General features: G+C 40.1%; 1 protein-coding gene across 2 annotated transcripts in view; it reads left to right on the top strand.

Annotated features, from left to right (window-relative positions):
- RELN (reelin) overlaps nt 1-22,894 on the top strand; it is a 275,939-nt gene that overhangs the window by 145,713 nt on the left and 107,332 nt on the right. For both annotated transcript variants that reach the window (XM_064421959.1, XM_064421958.1), the window contains exons 9-12: nt 1,931-2,027; nt 4,999-5,239; nt 17,927-18,072; nt 22,064-22,215. In XM_064421959.1, the coding sequence (XP_064278029.1) occupies nt 1,931-2,027; nt 4,999-5,239; nt 17,927-18,072; nt 22,064-22,215 (636 nt within the window). The remainder of the gene's footprint in view (nt 1-1,930; nt 2,028-4,998; nt 5,240-17,926; nt 18,073-22,063; nt 22,216-22,894) is intronic.

The following is a 22,894-nucleotide window of genomic DNA, read 5'->3' as shown; positions in this document are numbered from 1 at the left end:
TCCTCTAAAATAAAATGAACAAATGTGATTAAGGGTTGGAACTCCTAAATTCCACAGAAGTAGGAAGTGAGAGCAGATGTTGCTCAGTAAAGTAGACCATCTCAGCAGATGGGCAAATATGAAACGCAAAGGCTTTTCCTGACATCATTTGGTTTTAATATGATAGAAATAAAATGCCTTGTCAGTAAAATATAACCAGACATTTGCTTTGTAGTCATTCTGGATACATGGCTGGTAATTCAAAGTCCTGCTGCCTTTGCAATATTAATTATTCTGTGCCTCTTTACAGCAAGAATATGTGTCAGACCAGCTGAACATGCCACATGCAGCTGTAGTGGCTCGGAAGTATCTGTTACTCTATTTGCAATTTAACATTAGTGAAAGATACAGGAAAACAACTTTGTGGATCATTTCCAGGAATCTAGCTGATGTATCAGAGAAAATTTTAGACACAAGACTTCATCCCATGTTTTGGAGTGGTTTTCATACCCCTGCAGAGGTATGTGATGTGTGTCTCAGAGTAGAAAAGCAGTTCTGTAGGGCTGAGAGCTGTGAATGTGAACTGCCTCAGGGGAGTTGGGGCTGCAAGCTTTGTGCTTAATGACATATGTTCCCATTAAAATGTGTAAGTTGTTCTCTTGTACAAGTGGTTAACACCTTTTTAATCAGGCCATTTATTTCTTTTATAAAAATAACCACTCTGTGTTGGAAAATGATACTATTTTTCTTGTCAGCAGTGTGTATATACATTTATACATATATTAAATTATGTATTTACACAACTTTCAGTGTGATTGAATGAATCTGAGACATACATTTACATAACATACTACTTGTGGCACATATTATACATACTCAGAGTGTGAGCAAAGCTGTGGTACTCACTCAGTGGTCTCCTGATGCCATCAGAGATGCTCTTTAATTGAGAGCTCCTTCTCTTAAACATGGCAAGTACATGATGTCTGCTGCTTTCAATCTCACATGCTTATGACATTGTATCTTTGGAGCAAAGGCTAGGATGTGTCTGTTTCACTGAACATCAAATTTTCTGAGATGGATGAATTATCTGGTGTCTGAGGAAAAATAGTATTTTTAGTGTGTTTAATTACAGCGCAGGTTGTTTATCATGTTTTCTGGGATGAATTTCTCAGTCTTGTTTTCATCTTACTTTGACTACCCCCCATGTATTAATTGTTAAGCTCATCTTTTGTGACAAGACCCAGAAGGCACTCTTTTATAAATCAAAAGTAAATATATTACCCTACCTTGCAGGGGTGCCATAAGGCTTAATTAGTTCATTTTTGTAAAGTGTTGTGAGATTCCCAGATCAGCATCAAGTGTTTGTTATTAATTATAGGATCTAGGGAGTATATTGGATGATTTCTTAATTTAATTTCCTTCAGGCAACCTTAAAATAACTAATTTTGTAATATCTTTGTTCTTTTAAATTCCTAAATCACATTTGCTTTTGGCTCAAGTAATTCTGTATATATTTTCTTCTTACTGTATTTTTATTTCTAGAGTTTTTTTATTTATACAGTAATATGAAAAACAGTCTTACTATTTTCCCTGTGAATTCTGCTATGTGAATTATTCTCTAATAAGAGGGTTTTGTTTAAACATTAGATGGTGGGCTTTTTCCTGCAGTTGGGGGTGTTAAGTAATTTACTTGGCTTCCCCTGGGAAATTTGCAGAGATTACATGGCACTGCTGTGATTTATCATTTCTACTTTATTTCTGACTCATAAAGCATGCATTATTTTGTGTTTACTTTCAGCAACAGATCACAGGAAATTTCATCATCAATCAAAGCACTTTAAAATGGGGAGAAGTGATAAGGTGACAAAGACACAGTCAGCAACTGTGATTATTGGAGAATCATTTATGCTTCATTGTGTCGTTAACACTTCTCGTTTTATTGCTTTCCCAGGATCGGGCTCATGTCGCTTCAGTTACTCAGATCCCAGCATCACGGTGTCCTACAGTAAGAACACTTCTGCAGATTGGACTCAGCTGGAGAAAATTAGGTTTGTTACAGCTCTTTAATAATTTTCATGTTTCCCAGCTGAGCAGATGGTGTTTAAGCCTGGCTCTTTCAAAACTTGTTTTATTTGTTAACTTTTTAGTTCTCCTTGTTCATACAAAAGACGAGGGGTGAAATTCCTGGCTAGTTGCAGAACTGCCACCAGGTTTGGTAAATCATAAATTCATCCATTGACTATGTGGGAAGTGAGGAAGAGAATCACTTCACACTTAAAATGCAACTCCAATAACCAGAAGGATCAAGTGCCTGAAAAAACAAAACTTTGATGACTTTTTGCATTTTAGCACCATTTTTAATGTCAGCAAGGGCTATATTTTATAATGTTTCAAGTTTCTACTTTGGTAGATTAAAATGTTCAGTAAAAGCATTTTATAGTTTGATATGAGCACTTGGCTCTTAACATTCTTGTAATAACAAGATTATGACAAATAGTGCCTTGCTTTTAAACCAGCTGGCATACATGAAAATGCAAAGGATTATGAATGGAAAATTTAAATATTTTCATCACAATATCCACACCTTTAAAGAGAGACAGTGTCAAAGATGGATTTTTCTAAAAGAGCATATTTTATTAAGTAATAATAGGAAAGGCATTTTGTGCAATGTCATACAAACATAATTATGCAACTGGAGAAGAAAAAGCTGTTATTTATATGTAATGTACTCAAGCATCTCAGTGTGCCTTCCTGCATTACCTCAGTGTCAGTGCTGTACAAGTGACTTGCTTGAGCCTATTTTCAGTCCTTTGAGGCAAACTGCAGAGCAAGAGGGACCTTAATCTCTGATGAAGAAGCAAAACTCTAGCTGGAAGGTTGTGTATTTCAGTATGTCATCCTCCAACTCATTGTGGGAGTGGAACTACAATTTCATTGAAAAAAATCATAAATTTTAGTAAAACAATTGGTGCTAATTCTTGTCTCAGAAAAATATAAAGCAAGAGTAATTCACTGCAGGCCTTACTCTGAAGTTGCCTCAGAGTAACCACACAATGCATTCTATTTTTCTCACATTGATGCAAAGTTACACACCTAGTCTGTAACGTCAGCTCAGTTGCTCTCATTGCTCTGCAAGCCAGGAAACTTAAGAGTTGTGAGGATGCAAGCACAAGCCCTTGAGACCAAATTTTTTTTGGAGTTAATGTGCATGCAGTTTGACCTCTCTTTCCTCAACTTTGATGCTGGAGCCAGCAGTAGAAAATAGGTCAATAGAGCAATGTCGTGCGAAGGGGAGAGGATGAATTATGGAAGGATGCTCGTTTCTCCCGTGCTCCGTGAGAATTGCAGTGTTTATTTGAATGTGCCCCAGCAGACTCCACAGCACTGCATGCAGCTCCAGGGAACGGTGGGAGAGCTGGGGAGATGTGGGACTGTGAGGGGGAGATGCTGCGTTTTGTGGGTGGGATGTCAGCTCCGGACTGCGGGGAGGGAGGGCAGAGATCTCCCGGGGAGGGAGGGCTCTGGGAGCAGGACAGCACCTCCAAGGTGACAGACACAGCGCTTAGCAAGGGCAGGAGATCTGTGGGGGCACCTTCTGGCTGTGAATATGGGACAAATGCAGCTGCTTTTCGGCATTTTGCTTCGCCTTCAACAGAAAAGTTCCTCTATTTTCTGTTATAAAAGGAAGATATTGGTTCAGTTCCCTTTTCCCCTGAAAGCTCTGGATTGTCTCTGACAAACTATTCACCCTTTAAAGCATCACTACCAAGGCAAATAGAACATTGACTAGGTGACATCCTCAAGCCTCAGTCTTGTAACTCCTTGCAGCCTGAGGTTTGAATAGAGCTGATGCACACGCTGGGAGGTTGTTGAGGTTCAGCCCCACCCAGCAGCCAAGCCCCACACAGGCTCTCTCTCCCACCAGCAGGACTGGGAAGAGAACTGGAGTGGTAAACACCAGAGAACTCTTGGGTTGAGGTAGAGACGCTTTAATAGGGAAAGCAAAAGCTGTGCAGACAAGTAAAGCAAAACAAGGCATTAGTTCACTGCTTCCCATGGGCAGGCAGGAGTTCAGCCATCTCCAGGAGAGCAGGGCCCCATCACGTGTGATGGTGACTTGGGGGACAAACACCATCACTCCAAATATGCTGCCTCCCTCCTTCTTTCCCAGTTTATATACTGAACATGGTGCCACATGGTCTGAAATATCCCTTTAGTCAGCTGAGGTCACCTCCTCCCAGCCTCCCACGCATCCCCAGCTTCTTCAGGGTGAACCTCAATCCTTTCACAGCTCTCTGAAGAGCTCAAGGACCTAATCACTGCCTAATAGTAATGCTCCAGGGCTGACTCTCCACCCCTCATTCTGTATTTTCAGCAACAAGAGAGAGAACAAATGGATTGCTTCTTCTGTATTGTTCTTGAAGCAGAACAGGGAAAGAAAGACAACCTGGCCCTCCCCATGCACAGAATTATCCTGACAGCAGGGGTGTGGGATTGGAAGTACGTGTTTGTCAGAGAAAATTCCTAGCTTTTCTCTCCAGCCATTCTGCTCCATCCAAGTCTTAAGAGACTGAGACATCAGAAGTCAGCAGATTCTTTTGATGAAGGAAAAAATCAAATTTTGTGAGACCTTTTTTTTGTAATGAGCTTCCTTAGCATTTCCTTTTGGCCGTACCTGCAAAATACCTGACAATACCCAGTCACCATCTGTCCCAGCTGAGCATGGATGTGGTCCTGCTGTATCCTATCCTCCTGCTCTCCAAACATTACACTGCTCTGTGGTTTATTGCCTTAGCTTGTGCTCTCTTTGAAGCCAGGCCCCCTCTTTGGGCTGGCTGTGCCCTGCCTGGCACAGTGGGACTCTGCCTCGGGCAGGTATTTTCTGATCTCCATAGAAGCTTTATCAGCATACAAGGGATGTGAGCGCAACTGTGTCACACCTGGTAAATGTGTTAATTGAGGGAAAAGTGTTCCTGACTATGCTTTAAATGGGTCTAATTCCCTATCCTTGTTTTTCAGTGCCCCTTCCAATGTCAGCACAATCATCCACATCTTGTACCTTCCTGAAGATGCTAAAGGGGAGAACATCCATTTTCAGTGGAAACAGGATTATGTTCCTGCTGGTGATGTGTATGAAGCCTGCTGGGCATTGGACAACGTCCTCATCATAAATGCTGCTCACAGAAAAGTTGTGTTAGAAGATAATCTGGATCCTGTGGATACGGGCAACTGGCTTTTCTTTCCTGGGGCCACAGTTAAGGTTAGTCTGATTTTCCATGGCTTAATGTTATTATTACTCTTGTAAATAGAAGAAGACAGTAACATCTAACCAAACTGTGATCATAAGGGTGTTCAGGCAACTCTATCTACTTCTAGCATTGGGATCTTTTTAGCTTTGTTTTTACCCTTTCTCTATCCCATTGGGGCTCTCTAAAACAATGCAACTTTTCTGCCATGACCAAAACAAAATGGCATTTATACTGTCATGTCAAAGATCATGTAACAGAAAAAGGAAAACAGCTTCCTTTTAGCAAAACAGTGCGATAGTTTTGAGACAAATTCAAGTCTTTCTGTTAGATATTTTAAATACCTGCTTTTAAACTTGTTGTTCAGCTACAGCTACTCACTTCACAAATCATCACAAAAAATTAATTTTCCCACTTTTTCTGTCTGTCCCATCCCATCTCCATTGCAGCATGAATTCAAGTAGTGGCTGCTCCTTAAGAGTCTCTTTTTCAGTATGATCCTGTTTTGATATGTGAGATACAGCAAGACCAAGATCTGTTCTTCCTTGAGAAAAACTCTAAGGAGCCCAACAAGATCCCTGTGCACAGAGTACCTTCACATGCAGATTTGTTCAATATTGGGAAAACAGTTGGATTCTTGCTGTCTATGTTTCAAAGCAGACAGAAGTTCAACAGCTGATGACTTTGTGGTTTCATCCTATTTTCATTCACAAAAGCAGTTTTGATGTCAGGGTTCATTTATGATGCTGTTAATGGTTTTGGCAATTGCACAGGAAACAGATGTTGAACACTGAGGGCAGTAAGAGTTTGGTTTTGGCCTCATCCTTTTCCCACAGAACCTGATACAAATGGCTTCAAATTGATAGGTTAAGATATAAATATTCCCACTAATCTACTAATTACATTGCCATCTTATTAAATCTTTTTTTACTTCAGCAAGGTCTTTTAAACTACATTGGCAAAGTTTTTACACAAGATTTTAGAATCAAGTAATGTCCTGCATATTGAATGAATATTATGTGATTGGTTAACACTTGTTGTTTTGTCAGTCTTATCTCTGGATTTTGAAATCCAGCCCAAAGATATGAAGGTGTGAAAGAAAAGCAAGGGTTAATGTATAACAGGCACTGTTACTTTTCTCAGTTGTCCAAGCCTAAACACTGCTTGCTCTTTCTGAAACGTGTATAAACAACATCTAAACTTTAGCAAATAAGCCTATTTTTTGTTGCTGTTTATGATTTTTTTGGGTTGGTTGTAGAAGTTTTTTTGGGGTTTGTTCAGTTAAACCCAGCTAGTTTATGCCAATACACAGCTAGGCATTTATGAAAGACAGAGGACCTAAATCTGGGGATCACTGAGGACTGAGAGTTTCTACACAGAAATCCCATCAAGGTTTCACCAACCTGCCATTCCTCCAAGATCATCTTCTTTTCTAGGTACAAGTGAAATGTGCAAATGCCTGTTTCCAGCTGACCTCTGACTGCAGCCACTTACACCAGGCTGAGGCCATGTGTAAGACTGTGGTGCAGGCACACTGGATTAAGGCTCTGTGTGAGGCAGGCCTTTAATTCTCCATGGGACCCTGCAGTGTGTCTGTATTGTCACCAGAGCACTCCTTCACTCATTTCATTTTTAGCTCTTTCTGCAGTCTTCCGCGGATTTTCAGGAACAATCTTGCCAAATATAATCTGAACAGATTTTGCAATGTGAATTTCATGTTATATCAAAAGTAAAACTATAAATTGGGTCAAGATTTACCTCAGATCAGCATAAAACCTGTCGTAGCATTCTAACACCAAGAACAAATTTTTGGACTTATTTTTTTGCTTTTCATATTGGAATATTATATAAATTTTACAAAATCTTTTATTATTTTCTTTAAACCACCCACTTACCTCTAATCTCAGTTCATCACAAACATAATATATTGTATAAGTAGAAAGGTGAGAATGCTTGTAGATTAATAACTAATAACATGCTAATAACATTAAATATGACATAGAGGAAGGCTATAGGAGATTTTTCTATCATAGCCAAAGTCACTGGCATACAGAATAATATTTGAGAAACCCTAACAGTGTTACAGGAGTAGCTTCCATCACAGATAATTCTAGTTCCCTTTTTTCTACAATTCTTTTTGCTTCCCAGACAACAAGAACTTACTAAATAATCCTGATCTTTGTTCACAAAGTCTGTATAGCAATTCAAAATTTTTTCTTTACACTTTTACTGAGATCAGCAAATTGTGGTCTTGTAGCTGTCTGCAGCTTCCTCTCGAGGGGAGCAGAGGGTCAGGCACTGATCTCCTCTCTGGTGGCCAGTGATAAGGTCTGAGGGAATGGCATGATGCTTGTCAGGGGAGATACAGGCTGCCCATCAGGAAAAGGTGGCTGGGCACTGGAACAGCTCCCCAGGACAGTGGTCACAGCACCAGCCTGGCAGAGTTCAAGAACTGCTCTCACAGTGCTCTCAGGCATGTGGTGTAATTCCCTGGGATGTCCTGGGCAGGCCAAGAGTTGGACTCTGATAGTCTCAGTGAGTGCCTTCCAACTCAGGATATTCTATGATTCTATGAAGTTTCATTGCTGCCTCCTGCCACCTTTTCTAACTCTCACTTTGTGCTTGAAGTCCCCATATTCACTGTCATGATGCTGAACTTCATTCCAACCTCACAAGACCTTTTCTCTGATACCCAAGCCTGTTTGTGCCATACAAGTTTCAATTCATATCCTCCCATCCTCTCTCAATTAATATTTTAGAAAAACTAGCCTTAAAAATATTCCTTGAGGATCTAACATGTAAGATTAGGCCATTAGACCACTCTCTGCTCTTGACAGAGATGATATAGCAGTGTTTGCATCCACCAAGGCAGATGCTCCCCTCACAGAGGAGTGGTGTCATCCTTGCTGCCTACTGAGTCCCTGGCTCATCTTTGAGGGTACATCCCTTGCAGATAACACCATTGGAGTGGACAGTGAGAGCATTACTGGGAAATGTGCAGCAATGTGTTCACTCACTGCAGTTTGGTGGGTTTGGATGCTGTGTTCTCCATAAACACTGTGGGAAATTTCCTGTGCCCAGCTTGGGAAGCAGTTTCTCCTCCTCCTCTCCCAGTCTGCTTGAGCTTGGCCCAGGGATTTCCTTGCATTTCCTGCTGCCCTCAGGAGCAGTTGCTGCTCGTCTGAAAGCACATGGCTGGTTGCAGACGCAGCTGGACCTGGCTACTGAAGTAGGATGCAAGCTGAGAGATAAGCCATCGAGCCTTGTGTGTTTTGGTTCCAAAGAAGACAGCAAAAGGCAAGAGAGATGCTGTTAGCAAGGCCAAGCAACCCTTAGGAGATTAATTGGATCCACTGGAACGTGTTTATCTGTGTCGGGCTGTGTGGAAGGGTGTTGAACAGGATAAATTCCTGACTGGGTTTCAATATTTCCAGTGACAGCTCTGAGGATGAGCATGGCCTCACAACTGAGCATGGTTGGGATTGTGCTCTGGTGGTTGAAATTGCTGAAATGCATGGAAGAATGCTGTACTTCTGTCAATAATGCTCCTTGGAGCTCTACTCCTATGGAACAGAAAACTGATTTCAGCTTTCATTCAGCATTTCATATATATTGTATATTTGATCAAAAATTGCTGAGCTTTGAGGTACATATTCTTTTGTTTTCTCTGATTGCCCTAGTCCAACATTGGTTGTGCAAATTCTAAAAGTAATTTTGAGAAGGAAGACAACCTCAGTAGTCTTAGAGCTTAAGTTTCTGAAGTGCTTTGATTGCACAAAAGTAATATTGAGACCAAACCTCCTGTCTCTGGAATTTTTCCACATTGAGAAAGAGCAGTATGGATCATTACAAACACCAGAGGGACAATGTATCTGGTGTGTTAACGCAGTGACACTTATCATCTTTGAGAAAGGTCAAGTTACAGAATTGCTGGCTCACAGTAGCTGCAGCCACTCTTTGTTTGGAGGCTGGAGGCTGCCATTCAGCTGGACAGCTTGGTTTGTTTGGTCTGCAGGGCTTGGGGACTGCACCTGGGGCTGCTGGTGCTGAGCTCTGTGTGTGCAGCCTGGCATGGGATGGGGCAGTGGGGCAGGTGTGTGCCAGCCTCACTGGGCAGGTTGGGTTCAGGAATAGGGAATGGTAACTGATCCGTGTTATTTATTACTGTGGGCATGACCAATAAACCCTAAAAATATTCAAATCCCAGTATCCTGATTCAGTAAGCCCTTTAAATAACAGGTCATCACCATTCAGCTCATTTTAATTTCCCAGATACGCATGCCAGTATAGCAGAAGGGAAAGTTGCAAATGAAAAGAGACACACTTAGAAAAATATGCTGAAAATATGTGTAAAACACTGTGACCTTTTACCACACCCTGAGCAGAGCAGGGCTGTGCACATCCCAGATCTGCAGGTCCTTCCTGAACCTGTGTTTTTGTGTGTTTCTGAGCAAAGACATGCACACAGGCCTGGGAATTTGGCAAAAAGAAAGGCTGCTTTAGCTATTTGATCCTCCCTCATTCCAGAGTAGATTTACAAATGTCTGAATACTCTGTTAATTAATGGAATGGCTTTGGATATTCTTCTTCTTAAACAAACATCCTGATCCATATATATATCTTTTGGGTTTGTTTGTGCTACAATAAACAAGATTTTTTTTTCCTTTTGCTTTTAAATTCTTGCTTTAAGAAGTGTTCAGGTATCCATTTTCTGAATCAGTTTGAATGTATTTGTTTGAAGGAGGAGGGGTGATAGTCTATGTATGCCAGTGTGAAAATGTCAGACTGAAATTACTATGACCTTATATTGGTCAAAATTACAGAGATAGATTCTTCCGACGAGATTCCTTTGTTTTTTGAATAAGATATATCAAGGCAGTATTTGTTCTGTGGGCCAAACCCAGCATTCTAGCCAGCTGCTTTGCCTTGCAGGAGCCCTTACCCACCACATCTTCCTGGGAAGAGATGGGCAGGCTTCCTGCTGCACCTCATCTGAAAGACATTCCTGCTTCTCTGTGGGTGGGAGGAGGAGTGTGAGAGGGGAGGAGACCTGAAGAAAGCAGTGCAGGGTGCACAAAACCAGCTGCCTTCAGATTGTGGCCATTCTGAGCTGTGCCCATGAGGAGGCGGTTGTGTCCTAGCCCATGGATGGAACTGCTCTTCCTTTTTTCCCCTAATAAACAGACTTGTAATTAAAATAATAATACTTAGATACAATGCCTAGGAGTTCATTAGAACTGACAGGTGGTTGGCTGCAGTGCTGTGAGTCATTTGGGCAGCTGAGAATTGATGTTGAGCAGCAATGCTGAACCTACACCTTTCTCTATGCCAGTTCCCTGCGGCTTGGAAGCATTGGGAGGGATGGCAGGGAGCCAGCATCAGCTCTGAGCTGGTGTCCAAGCACAGGGGGTCTTTCTTGCCTCCTAGAAGGAAAGAATTTGATCTTCACAGATCACTGGGAGATGCACATCAATAAAAATAACATGAATGGACGCATTAGATGCCAAAGAGTAGAAACAACTTTGTCTGATTTTTTCTCACTCTGATTTTACAGTGGTGTAAATGCACACCATTCCTTTCAGAGGAGCAGATAATGCTCAGGGCAGAGTGCTCCAAACATCAGTATTCCCAGAGCATGGAGGAATAGCTCAGATCATGCCAGTTAAATGACTCATTAAGGAAACCGGTCATCACCAGAGCGATTGGTGCTCTACAAACATCATGAAATGTCCTAGAAAACTAAGAACCATACAAATCATATGAATCACTCATAAACAGGCAAAGTGTTTTGATCATTAGCCTTTGAATAACAGTCTATAATGGGAAATGATGAGTGCAAACACACTTTATAAAAAGTTTTTTGTTACATCACAGGACAAGTTTCATCCCATTGTTTTGGAAAGGGAAAGTGCACTATAACCCTCTGTGCTCCTGGCTTGCTTGTGCAGCCAAGGTTTTTGTTCTGTAGCCTACATTAAATGACGTAAAAATATAGCACATGGGAAAGACTAAAACTCTGTTTTTCTCATGGGAAGGTATTCTAATAACATTGTTTTCTTTCCTTTGGTTAAAGAAGGGATTTCAGGCCAGGAGCATTAGCAGCCAAATCCACAGAATTTAGAATTTGAAGTTGTCCCTAAATTCTGTCACAATACCTTTGCTGACTGACACATTGCATACAAAGTATGATTTTATCAGGACTTAATCTATCCTTGTACCTGCTATCATGTCAAAATTTGAAAATTTCTAAAACCTGCATGACTCATTTCCAGAAAGACACAATATGTAATTTATAGCTCCATTGACAATGCTGCTTCAATTAATTTTCTTCATCTTTCTTCTTGTTCCTCTGCTTCTCATATCTCATCTGTTTGCATTGCCTAGATTTTAATTAAAAAACCTCTCCTCTCTAAGGAGCAATCTGAAGTGGCAAAAATAATCACTTAAAATATTGCAGTCATTAAAAAATTGGCTGCGGTCAAAGCCACGCATTTTCAATTTGCCGACAAATGATATTTTCGTTTCTTTTTAAAGTGCATTTTGTATTTGAATAGCATACGCCAGCCAGCCTGGCTATCAGAGATGCTCCTCCAGCTGGGTGGGCTGCGTGACAACTCCTTAATGGGGGAAATTGATGGCCCTCTGCTTGTGTAGAGGTGAAGGCATACTGGGCAGATTTCTTTCCATCTGCCGTCAGCCCTTTGCAAGCTGGCACTGCCCAAATGCCCAACACATTCACTCCAATGCAAGAAATGTCGCCAAAAAATAAATTGTGAGGCTACAGCTGTCTGAAAGAATCATCAGGGCCATTAGGCCCAGGGGAGATAATATGAAGAAGAGCATCAGTGTTCGTTGCTGATAAAAAGCTAATTAAATGATGGTAAAGATGCCTGTGAATGCTTTAAAGGCATAGAGGTGAACAACATTTTCATGGGAGTGCAGGAATGAACCTCAGGAAGATGATATGCAAGACCTCAGCCAAAAATCTGTTACACTGAGGAATTTCACACTAGTGTTTCCTGTTGATGCTTTGCTGAATGGCACAGTTGTATCATTTCGTTGCCCTCTGTTCCACTCTCCAAGTAAAGAAATCCCATCCTGTAAAGCCAAGAGGTAGTTATTGATTCACAAGTTTGACTTGAACAACAGGGACAGAAGCTGGCTTGGATGAACTTCAGTGCTTCTGTTTACATTCCTAATATTTGTCTTTTGAGTTTCTAAAAATCTTCAGGGCTGTGTCCTTCACTGCAAATGTGACAGAGGCTGATCTGGTTGAGGCTTGTGCTGCTTCCCATTGCAGGGTGAACTGGAGATCTCCAGATCCTCCTGGCCAAGAGGTCACACTGAGGGTAGCTGATGTCTCCTTACATGGTGCTTGCATGCAAGTCTTTAGAAATATGGAGATTGCTCAGACATGTTACATGATGTGGGATCCCAGATCTCACCTGGCACCCTTGTTTAGTTATGAAACCTTAAAGAGATCCAGTTGTAAAGGGCCTGCTTCATCAAATCTGACCTTCCTGCTTTTGCTGACCAATGGTTTTCAGCAGTCATAATTTAAACAATTCTGCATCTCATATGATCAAGAGGCTTTCTTAAAAGAACCTAAAATCTAAGAAGTGTAGTGTAGGATAAAGAGCTTGGCAGGCTCTTGACAAAAGTCTGATTTTAAAACCATGCATTGGGCTCTCTCCCATTAACTAATGTCTTCATAATGTGGTGTAGAAATCTCATACAAACTAGTAAGACTTGCTGGGTCTTATAGAAAATTTGGCTAAGAACTGTGCTGATAAACTGGAAGTATTAATAGACAACAGCAATTTTAGAACAAAAATGTATTTTTTGTAGTTGGGATACTGATGTGGTACCAATTGTGATACCAATGTAGCATCAAAGAGTCCTGATCAAGGAATGTACCATTACTGCCCCTCCAGACACAAACCCAAAAGATAACCTGTGTGCCAGGACACTGCCACCCATTTATAAAACAGGGAATAATCTGGGGATGGGAATATGTGGGAAAAGGAAAAATAAGAGGAAATACTGCAGGAGGGAAGAATGTTCCTCCTGGTCATCTGCACACTGTTCAGTGTAATCATTGATAAGGCTTGCTGAAGAGAGCACTAACCAAGTGTCTGAAGGAAATCCTGTGGGAATTTGACAGGAGTAGTGGGGAGAATGGGCAAGGGCCTGCAAGCTTGGTTGTCTCACCAGCACATGTAGTGACGAGCTTTGACAGTCAAGGAAAAGTGGCCCACAAGATGGGGCATATGGGAAATGGTGGAGGCAGGTGAGGATGGGCCATGCAGGGCCTTGAAAATGGGGAAAAAGCAATCATTCCATAACTATCCAGCAGAAAAACTTCAGAAACACAGCAAATTCAGAATGAAGATTAGATTGAAAGTAAATCCAATAATGCTGAGATTCAAGAATACATCCAGCCAATTTTCATTTTGCCCTATTCTTGCAGAGCAATAGCTTAACAATTACAGCTAGTGGATAAGGTAGTGCCAGACTAAATTAAAATATTTATGGTTTTGGGGGTTTTATTCTCTTGGGATCACCACAGTCCCTGAACAGAACCTGGCTTCTTTCCATTTGGCAGCAGGCAGGGCTTGTTTATTTAGGAATACAACAGTTTACTTATGTCAGGCTGAAAGTCCCATTCCAGTTGCAAACAATGGGCAACAGCCACTGTTGTGAAGAGGCTTCATTCAAGTGCCTGTGTCTTATGTTCCATTATGTAGGTGATCTGAGAGTAAACTTTGTTAAATTATGTTTATCAGATTTGTCAAAGAACTTATTCTCTAAATTAACTTCTCCTTACAAATTAGTTTCAGTGTTGTAATTTGCACAAGGACACACTAAATGTTCCACATTCATTTAATCCCTTTTAAACAAAATTGAATAGTGCTTTAGTTCTGGACCTACAGCTGATGCTTCCATGGTAACAAGGACAAATATCCTACAAGTTGCTTTCATTTGGCCCTTTTAGTTACAAATTTTGCATAGCAAGTTCATTTCCTCTTATTTTATAGATTATTTAAATGTAAATTAAAAATAAACAGAGAACAAATTTAATCTGGAATTCATAAGAGAGGACCCTGCAACTATGTAATCCACAGCATCTCCAGTTTAGGGAGAGCTTAATCCAGATAGTTTTAAAACTTATTATGTGTCCATTCCACATTTTTTGCCTCTTGAGGATAACAAAATAGACACTTGTGACATTCAGTCCTTAATACTGGAAGTATGTAGACTTCCACCACAAGTGTAAAGCCTTTAGTTTGGGAAAGAGATAACACAATATGTAAATTGCACTTAAGAGTTTTTTTCCTAAAGTCTTGAATTCAAATCTTGGTTTGAACCTAAGAGATAATGAGTCTGATGGTTTCAATTTTGTCTTTAATCTGTTCAAGCCCTACTGCAAACCCACAAAATAATCCAACATATTCCGCAGCCTCCTGGATGCTGAACAAGCCTGACAAGGTACCTGGGGGCAATGCTGGTGAGGGACCACCTCCTGCAGAGCTTCTATTGCTCTTGGAAAATTTGGCTGAGTACTCTGAGGTTTTTCTTCCCTCAGCAGCCCATCAGGTAAAAAAAAGAGCAGTAAAAGCAGTGACAGATAATGACTGCTTGGAAAGCTAAAAGAAAAAAAAAACTGAGGGTGATGGTTGTACAGGCAGGTGGGAGAGAATAAGGTCATGAGTGGAGGAGTCCTGGCCCTTGCTTGGGCAGCTCAGCTCATGGAGCTCATCCACATCTGCTTCTCCCATGGGCAGGTGTGTCCCAGGTCCTGGATGGTGGCACTGGGGCAAAACCGTACCAGAAAATGGTGGCACTCCCTCAGAACTTCTTCAAAATCCATACCTGGGTTTAGAGCACGTTTCTCTTTCTCACTCTTTTTAAAGGCTACTAAGGTCATGAGCTTCTCTTACATATTTCTCAGGTATTTAGAATAACGGGGGAGTTGAACCCCAGACTGAACTTCTCTTCTGTGTGGCTGTTTCACGTGAGCCAAAGCTGACAGGAGCAGACTGTGATCTGAGCCATACGTTGTGTGGTTCGTTAACACACAAAATATGCATAAAATACATATTCATAGAGACTATGGAGCTGTGTATAAATGCAGAAATATAGCTTTATAGAACTAATTAAATAAATCAAGATTTTGAGTTTTCATAAAGTGTTCATCATACACCACTCTATAAATAATTATTTATACGCCCCTTGCCAAACTGCCCATTTATTTATCTTGACAACCTAAATGAAAACTCCATTCAACAAATATTCTGCTAGACAACAAAAGGATGTACAAATATTAAAAGATAATGGGGTTGTATCTGATTTATGTTTCTTTTAATAGATGGTTTTCATCAGACAAGAGATTACTAATTACATACCCACTATCAAATGCATACTTACATATAACTTAACACCTGAGATATAAGTTGCTCTTATAGAGGATTTTCCAGTGCTTGTTTTTAATTCTAATATCTGCCTCAGTAGGATCTCTTTAGCTATTTGTTTCCTGAGATGAAGGTTTATGTATAAATTTGAATAAAGTTTTAGCCTGAATATTTCTTTTTGGTGTATTTATTTGGCTGCCTGCAGATAATAAGAGTTTTGTGGCAGATTGATTGACAGATAAAGGATACTTCATTTGTGTTCAGCAAATGAGGAAAATTCTGTAAATCAAGAGGTGCAACAAAGAAATTATTCTTAAAATTCTAATGTTAGCGATACTGACGAGTGTGAATGTTAAAATCAGTAAACAAAAGCAATTTCTCAGTCCATTATAAATAACTGCATAGTACAACTGCTGTTTTTCAAAGAGAAGATATAAAACTGTCTCATTAATTTCTGCTAGTTATAATATATTTGATGTGTAAATTATTCTGCCTTTTCAGTGGCATATATGGTGTACTGTGTGTATGCTGCATTAACAGACCAAGGAGAAAGGAGACTTGTGACAAAATCTATTTAATTTCTGTGATAAATTATCAACACTTCAGGATCTTTCTATTGCTTTGACCTTTCTTTGGGGAAAAAAAAACACTTTAACAGCAATTCGTTTATTTTAGCAGTTGAAAGTCTTTAAGTTTTTACAATGTGTTATATTTTTATGTGATATTTAGTCTGTGTTAATAAACACAGAGCTGTTGTCATTCAAGTACAGAACAGGAACTCTCTATACAAAAATCAGACTTCAAGTACTCACAGTTTTTTCTAACAATGTGCAGGCACCTCTAGAAATATAAAAATTATGTTCCTTTATATAAATTAATTGCTGAGATATTGACAACCATACTTGAAAATCATCAACAAAAGAATTTCAATTATGTCACTTTATAGCATTGATAAATAAAGTGTTAGAGAATATGACAAAAATGTTATTTTGTACTTTGCTCGTAAAAACCCATAGACAAAGATGTACTGAGCAGTTTTCATTCCTTGCCCCACCTTTCTCTTTGTTAAACATCTAATTATTCCCTTATGAGACACTACCATGACCTTTTTAAGTGCAGAAGATGTGATTGTCATATTTTCCCTTGGCGCATTAGGAAGGGGTTCAGAGACAAGAGGGCACTGCACAGACAATACTGAAAAGGTCAATGCAATTTGGCATTATTGTATCTCTTTTTTAAATACTGAGGTGTTGTAAGAATGCAGAATTATTCTAATTAATAGTTCCTTAATTCAGCTTCCAATTTTAAGGAGCAAGATCACACACACACACATGAATAAAGGAAGTGTTTGAGAGAATTATAAGTTTTGTCAGTCTTTTTTGTAACATGAAGAATTTAAAAAACTGCAAAGTGCTCTGTTTGCAGTAAGACAAGGTAAATCTTCTTTAGAAACTTCTAGTACCTGTTTCTGCCTCACAGATTTGGCAGACTGCCGTTTTACCAGACACACAAGAAGGCAAAAGTAGGATGGGAGAAAGAAGAAAACCTATACAGTAACCTCCCCTTGCACCTCACAGGCAGCTCCTTCCAAGCCAACACTCCTGGAGAGTTCTGGTGGTCATGGCATGTTGGGGCAGACACATTTGATGTTGCTGAGGCAGAATGTGCAGAAATGCAGTAGGAAAAGCAGACACTGGGTTTGGGAGCAGCCTCAGGACCCCTGGGATTGCTCGTTGCCTCTAGAGCTATTTGTTATGCAATAACATTTGCTAAATACAGCAAATACAGCCTTTTCAGTCATACACTTGGGGCCCAAAGTTTACTGTATGGCAATGCATAGCAATTTTACACACAACTACCTCTTTTGGCAAAAATTCAAACACAGATCTGACACGTTTCACAGCACAAAACTCTTACGCCTACAAAATCTCCATAGAAATATTTGATATACTACTGAAGTTATTTGTAGACAGAGTTGTGTGTGGACCAGACGTAAGGGTGATGCTTTAAAACAGAAATAAACACCCAGAGATGTGGTACATGGCTTTTCATTGCAAATACAGATTAACCATGGTCTGTAGTGGGTTCGTAGGGAAGCAGGTACAAGATTAGGACACAATAATTGTTGGGGCAGGACAAGAAATATACAAGACAACCATCTGGTTTTTATTTAGTTTCAGGCATTAGTGAATCCTAGATAACGTACAGCTCAAGCAGGGATCTGACAATGTGTGAACACCCTACAAACCCAGTGTAACCTCAGCTTCCATGTGCTCCTTCTGCCCACAGCACAGCTGCCAGTCCGATGGGAACTCCATCTACTTCCACGGCACAGAGGGCAGCGAGTTCAATTTCGCCACCACCCGGGACGTGGACCTCTCCATGGAGGATGCCCAGGAGCAGTGGGCAGAAGAGTTTGAGAACCAGCCCAAAGGGTGAGTGTCCCCAGCCAGAGCAGGGCCCTGCCCAGGCAAGCAGCATCACTCCAGGGATGAGGAAACAGGGAATTGCATTTTATCTTTGCTGTGTAATCAGGGAAGATTGTGACTATGATAAATAGCAATGCTGTAAATAGCACATGGTTGCAAATTTTAAGAAGAAACAAGTCCAAGAAGGAAGAGTTTGTCTCTGGACCATCCTGTCACCACTGTTTTTAATGAAAAATACTGTGTTCATGACTAATGTAACCATTCTAATGAAACATGTGATGGTGATCTGTTTTTTAAATTCACACCAGAGTGTTGTTAACAAGCTCATATCCATATGATATCAAATTCCTTGAGAAATTCATCCCTGGATCACTGCTGTGAGCCTCATTTTACTGAGAGAGAGCTGCTGCTTATGGAGATGCCTGTAGGTGCTGGAGGAAGAAAAGGAGGAGAAGGTGGAGGCAGGAAAGCTGAGGCTGCAGTCCATTCTCATCTAGCATCACCAAGAGCATAGCCATACCCGCTGGGCAAGAGCTCAGGGTCTGGCTGATCATTTACTCTTTCTATTTAGAATATATACTTTGTGATTCAAAGGGTCCCTGTAAAGCCATATCTGGCAGGGACAGCTACAAGGATGCAGAAAATAAACAAAACTCTCTAGGACAACAATATTACTACTCTTACCAAGACATCAGTGAGCTTTAAAAAATGCGTCCTGATAAAGAAGCTTCATTTTATATACCTCATTGTATAAATTCTGACAAAAAGAAAATAGCCTCAGTAGGGTCTTGATTCTTTTCTATTAAAAAAAAATAAAAATCATTAGTGGCTGTAACCCCAGGGCAATGAGAAACATACAGTGCTAATTTATGGGTCTCCACTGAATGTTGATTTTAACCTACAAAGTACTTCAGATCATTAGCAACTGATTCAAATGCTGCCTATGCTGTGCTGAAAGTGAAGAGCACCTTTTAAGAAATACATGCTAATATGTCCTGTGGACACATACATATATTTGGGGTTTGTGGAAAAAATATTCACCGTGGACTCTGTCCCAGTTCAAATAATGGCGGCAGGTGCTGCTTCAGACAAAGGGAAGAAAATGAGCGCGTCTGTGTTGTGTTCTACGTGGCCATGTGGGATACATTTGAGGTGCTCTCCACCTTTATTCCATCCTGAAAAACCAGGATGGGAGTATTCTCTGTGGACATCTGCCCTGTCTGTAGATCTTCTCTACACAACTGGGCGTTTAGTTAGGATAAGCTGGGCAACTTGCAAGCTGGGTTAGCAAATGTACAGTTTCTTCTGGATTAGGAAAATGTCACTTTCCCTGTCACAGGGTGCCTGGTTCCAGCTGCAGGTGGCAAGGGAGGGTGCAGCCCTCCTTCAATTCTGTCATTCTGTGTCCCAGCAGCCAGGTCCTGATCTGCCCCCACTCTGCCAGCCCAAGGCCTCACAACCTTTTTCCTATTTTTTCTTTGGAAATTTTACTCTATATTAGAAACTTCCTTCTTTCTATTGTTCTATAAGAATGGAGATTTAAATTGCATGCTGCCGTAAATAAACACCGAACTTGGGTGATGTTATGGACCACATCCTAATTATATAAAATTGCCACCACTTCTGTTCCTCTTTTCAAAATTTCTCTGGAATTTGTGTTGGGAGCTGTGCATAAATGCAAATACATGTGAGTTTCTTTAATCACTTCTTAGAGAAATATGCTATTAAGTGCTACTTAAACTATATATGAAATACAGTTTTGCTGTAATCAGTCACAGAACACTGTATACCCAAGAGAGAGCTTGCAGGAAGTTCTCAGGCACAGCTTTGACACATCAGCTGGAGCCTGCCAGTTCTCAAGGGGAAAGGAAAAGCATCCCTCACAAGGGAGAGCAAATAGAAGCTCAGGTATAGGGGTCACCACCAGTTTCCTCTGCACCAAATGCTCTTGGAGATGAGGGCAGAGGGAATCATCACTGTTTTTAATAAGCAGTTGGTTGGTGATTTTTGCATGTACCACCTAAAGTGGGAGGCTGTGTGGATTGGGCTTGCTGCTGTAAGTACCACATGTATTTCCACTGTGGTATATTTCCACTTTTGTTATTCTGCTTCTCTTTACTTGTGTGAATTAGAGCCTGATCCTAAAAGTGAACAGATCCCACGTCAGGCTGCCTAGCAGGCACTCTCTTGCTTTGGACCTCCATGTTCAATTGGTCTAGTTTAGATCCATAAATCACCTGTTTTATAAAGAAGAATTCCAAGAGTTATGTGAAGGATAAATTAGTTCAAATATAAAAGTTAAATCATGCCATCACTCAGATTCCTTCTCCATTTTATTTACTGGCAGTGTGTTGAGGTACTTCTATTAAAGTGCCTTTAAAAAAGAAAAATGTAGAATTCTCTGGTTTTCATTTCTTATGCTGCCTAAAAGGAAGCATCCCTGGAAACATCCATGATCTGCATCATTCATGACCCCGAGCTGTTTTGTGGGTCACTACAGAGTGTTTTAATTAAGCTAAATAGAGCATACAAAAGATCAATGGAGCATTGTGAGATTTTTTTCTTGTGTAAGTTGATGTAGGCACAACTGTTAAATTCTGTACTTGCCTTCAGCCCAGGAGACCCATTTTCAAAATTGTGGTTTTATATTGCACATTATATTGCACATTACCTTTAAAAAATCTGCACAATAGAATTAGGGTTAGATTAAACTGTGCTTCCATTAAAATATTTATATTTATATCATAAAGCTTTTCAGTAATATTAAGCTCACTAATTCCTGTGTAAATGACTGACAGGTTTAAAGCAGGATTTCCAAACAGGCATGTCACCAGTCTGTCACAGCTTAGTTCCATTGGGAAACTGGCAGCTTTTAAGAAGATCCTAGAAATGCATTTTGAAGTAATTGGAATGGTTTAACTAATAAATAGACTGTTTAGTTCTTGTAATGGCAGTTTTTGTAATTGTGATATGGCACATACCTGCTAGAGATTGTCTCTGGCAGAAGGAGACAGGAAAAGACTTTGCCTCCCACAAAGATTTCTGAACTTCCATGTTTTCTCATTCCTCCTGAATTATGCTGGATGGTAAAATGTTTGGATTATCAGGATTTAGTGATTCTAAATAATTTCATTATTTTATCAGCCTTATGATTCTTAAATACTTAACTATGAATTAAGACTTCAACATAATATATAAATAATAATAATGTATCAGACCAAAATAATGCATGGGTTTTCAACACTTTCTAGTATTTCAAAACATTTTGATCAAGTTTTGAAGTAACCATCACTTTCATGATGAAAATGTATTTTCAATGTAAAATATTTAATTGGAAAATTCTGCAACAGCTCTTTTAATTATCACTGAATAAAAATAAGATAAAATGCTGTACTGGAAAACTGAGAAAGATCATATCATCACATATTAGAAACACAGCAGTCTTTTTCATACTCTGTTCATGTGTTAGTTAAAAACTGTTACCCTAAATGCTCAAAAAAGATGAAAAGAGACCATTTTCAGCTATTACCTACATATTTAATATTTGTAGAGCAGATATGGTGGACATGTGCCTTTTCAAGTTTCATTGATCTATAAATCTTTTATTATGCAAAATTAATCAGAATGCATTTAAATTTTAAACATTTTAACACCAGAAAAAAATATTGAAGATGGTAGAACAATACAACACTACATATTTGGTAGCAGCATTCATTAAAAGCCTCATTTTTTCATTATTCAAGCCTCATTTTCATAATTTCTGCCAAATTCTTTTCAATATTTATAGTAACTTTGCCTTTGTTGAGTCAACTGAGTTTAAAAGCTAATATTGAATATGTAAATTGTGGCATAGGGACCACATTTGTGGTTTTTTTGTCCTCTGTAAGAGTCGAAACAGCTAACTTCATAAGTGCCAATGAACGCCTATGTCATGTTTTGTATTAATTTATCAGTAGTGTGCTGCTGCACCTTCTCCACTTATTGTTGGCCTCTGCAGGTGGGATATCTTTGGAGCCGTCATTGGTACTGAATGTGGAACCCTGGAATCTGGCTCAGCTATGGTATTTCTCAGAGATGGAGAAAGAAAAATATGTACTCCATACATGGACACCACAGGTTATGGGAACTTGAGATTTTATTTCAGTATGGGTGAGTATAAATTACTAATGTAGTACAAGATGTGAAGCATGTGAGATTTGCATTATGCAGTGCTCCGCAGCTGAACAAGTCTCATGTGGAGAAGCATCTTCTTGTCTTGTATACACTAATTTCACTCAGTGGCCCTTAATTCATACTTAGAAGAGATGGTCATATCTTTGTCATCTTTAGAGGTTTTACAGGTTCCTCTCATATCCTCCTGTAGTCATGTCCATGTGGACCCTGGTGCTAATCCATCAGAGTCCAAGAGTTGCACACAAGGATGAGATGGGAATAGCATAGAGGTGGGGCAGCCTTCCCTGGTGAACCCAAGAATCCCAATGGAATCATTTCACCTCAAAAGCTCTTACTCCTTTCCTAAAATCCTAAATCTGTTAATATGTTGGCCCAGGGTGAGATTGACAGGGAGAGTTCTGTGGTCTGGGAGGAGGTGTTCTACATGTGGCATCGCTCATGAAAAGCACTGCTGTGGTGTTAGCATCATGTGTGGGCCTTCCTTACTGGGGCAAAGTACAACATCAGTCACTTACCAGGGCTCAGAGAGCAGCCAAGAGCCAGCCTGTCCTGTCACTTCCCCTCCCTGCTGCTGTTGTCAGTGCAACTGCACAAGTGTGATGTTGCAACAGAGCAGAATCCCCATGAACATGGCAGTTAATGCTCACAGTATTTT

This window comes from Passer domesticus, chromosome 5 (assembly GCF_036417665.1).
Source record: "Passer domesticus isolate bPasDom1 chromosome 5, bPasDom1.hap1, whole genome shotgun sequence".
In the NCBI taxonomy this organism is placed as follows: domain Eukaryota; kingdom Metazoa; phylum Chordata; class Aves; order Passeriformes; family Passeridae; genus Passer; species Passer domesticus.
Note: the sequence above shows the minus strand (reverse complement) of the source record. Positions and strands in the feature narration are given on the sequence as shown.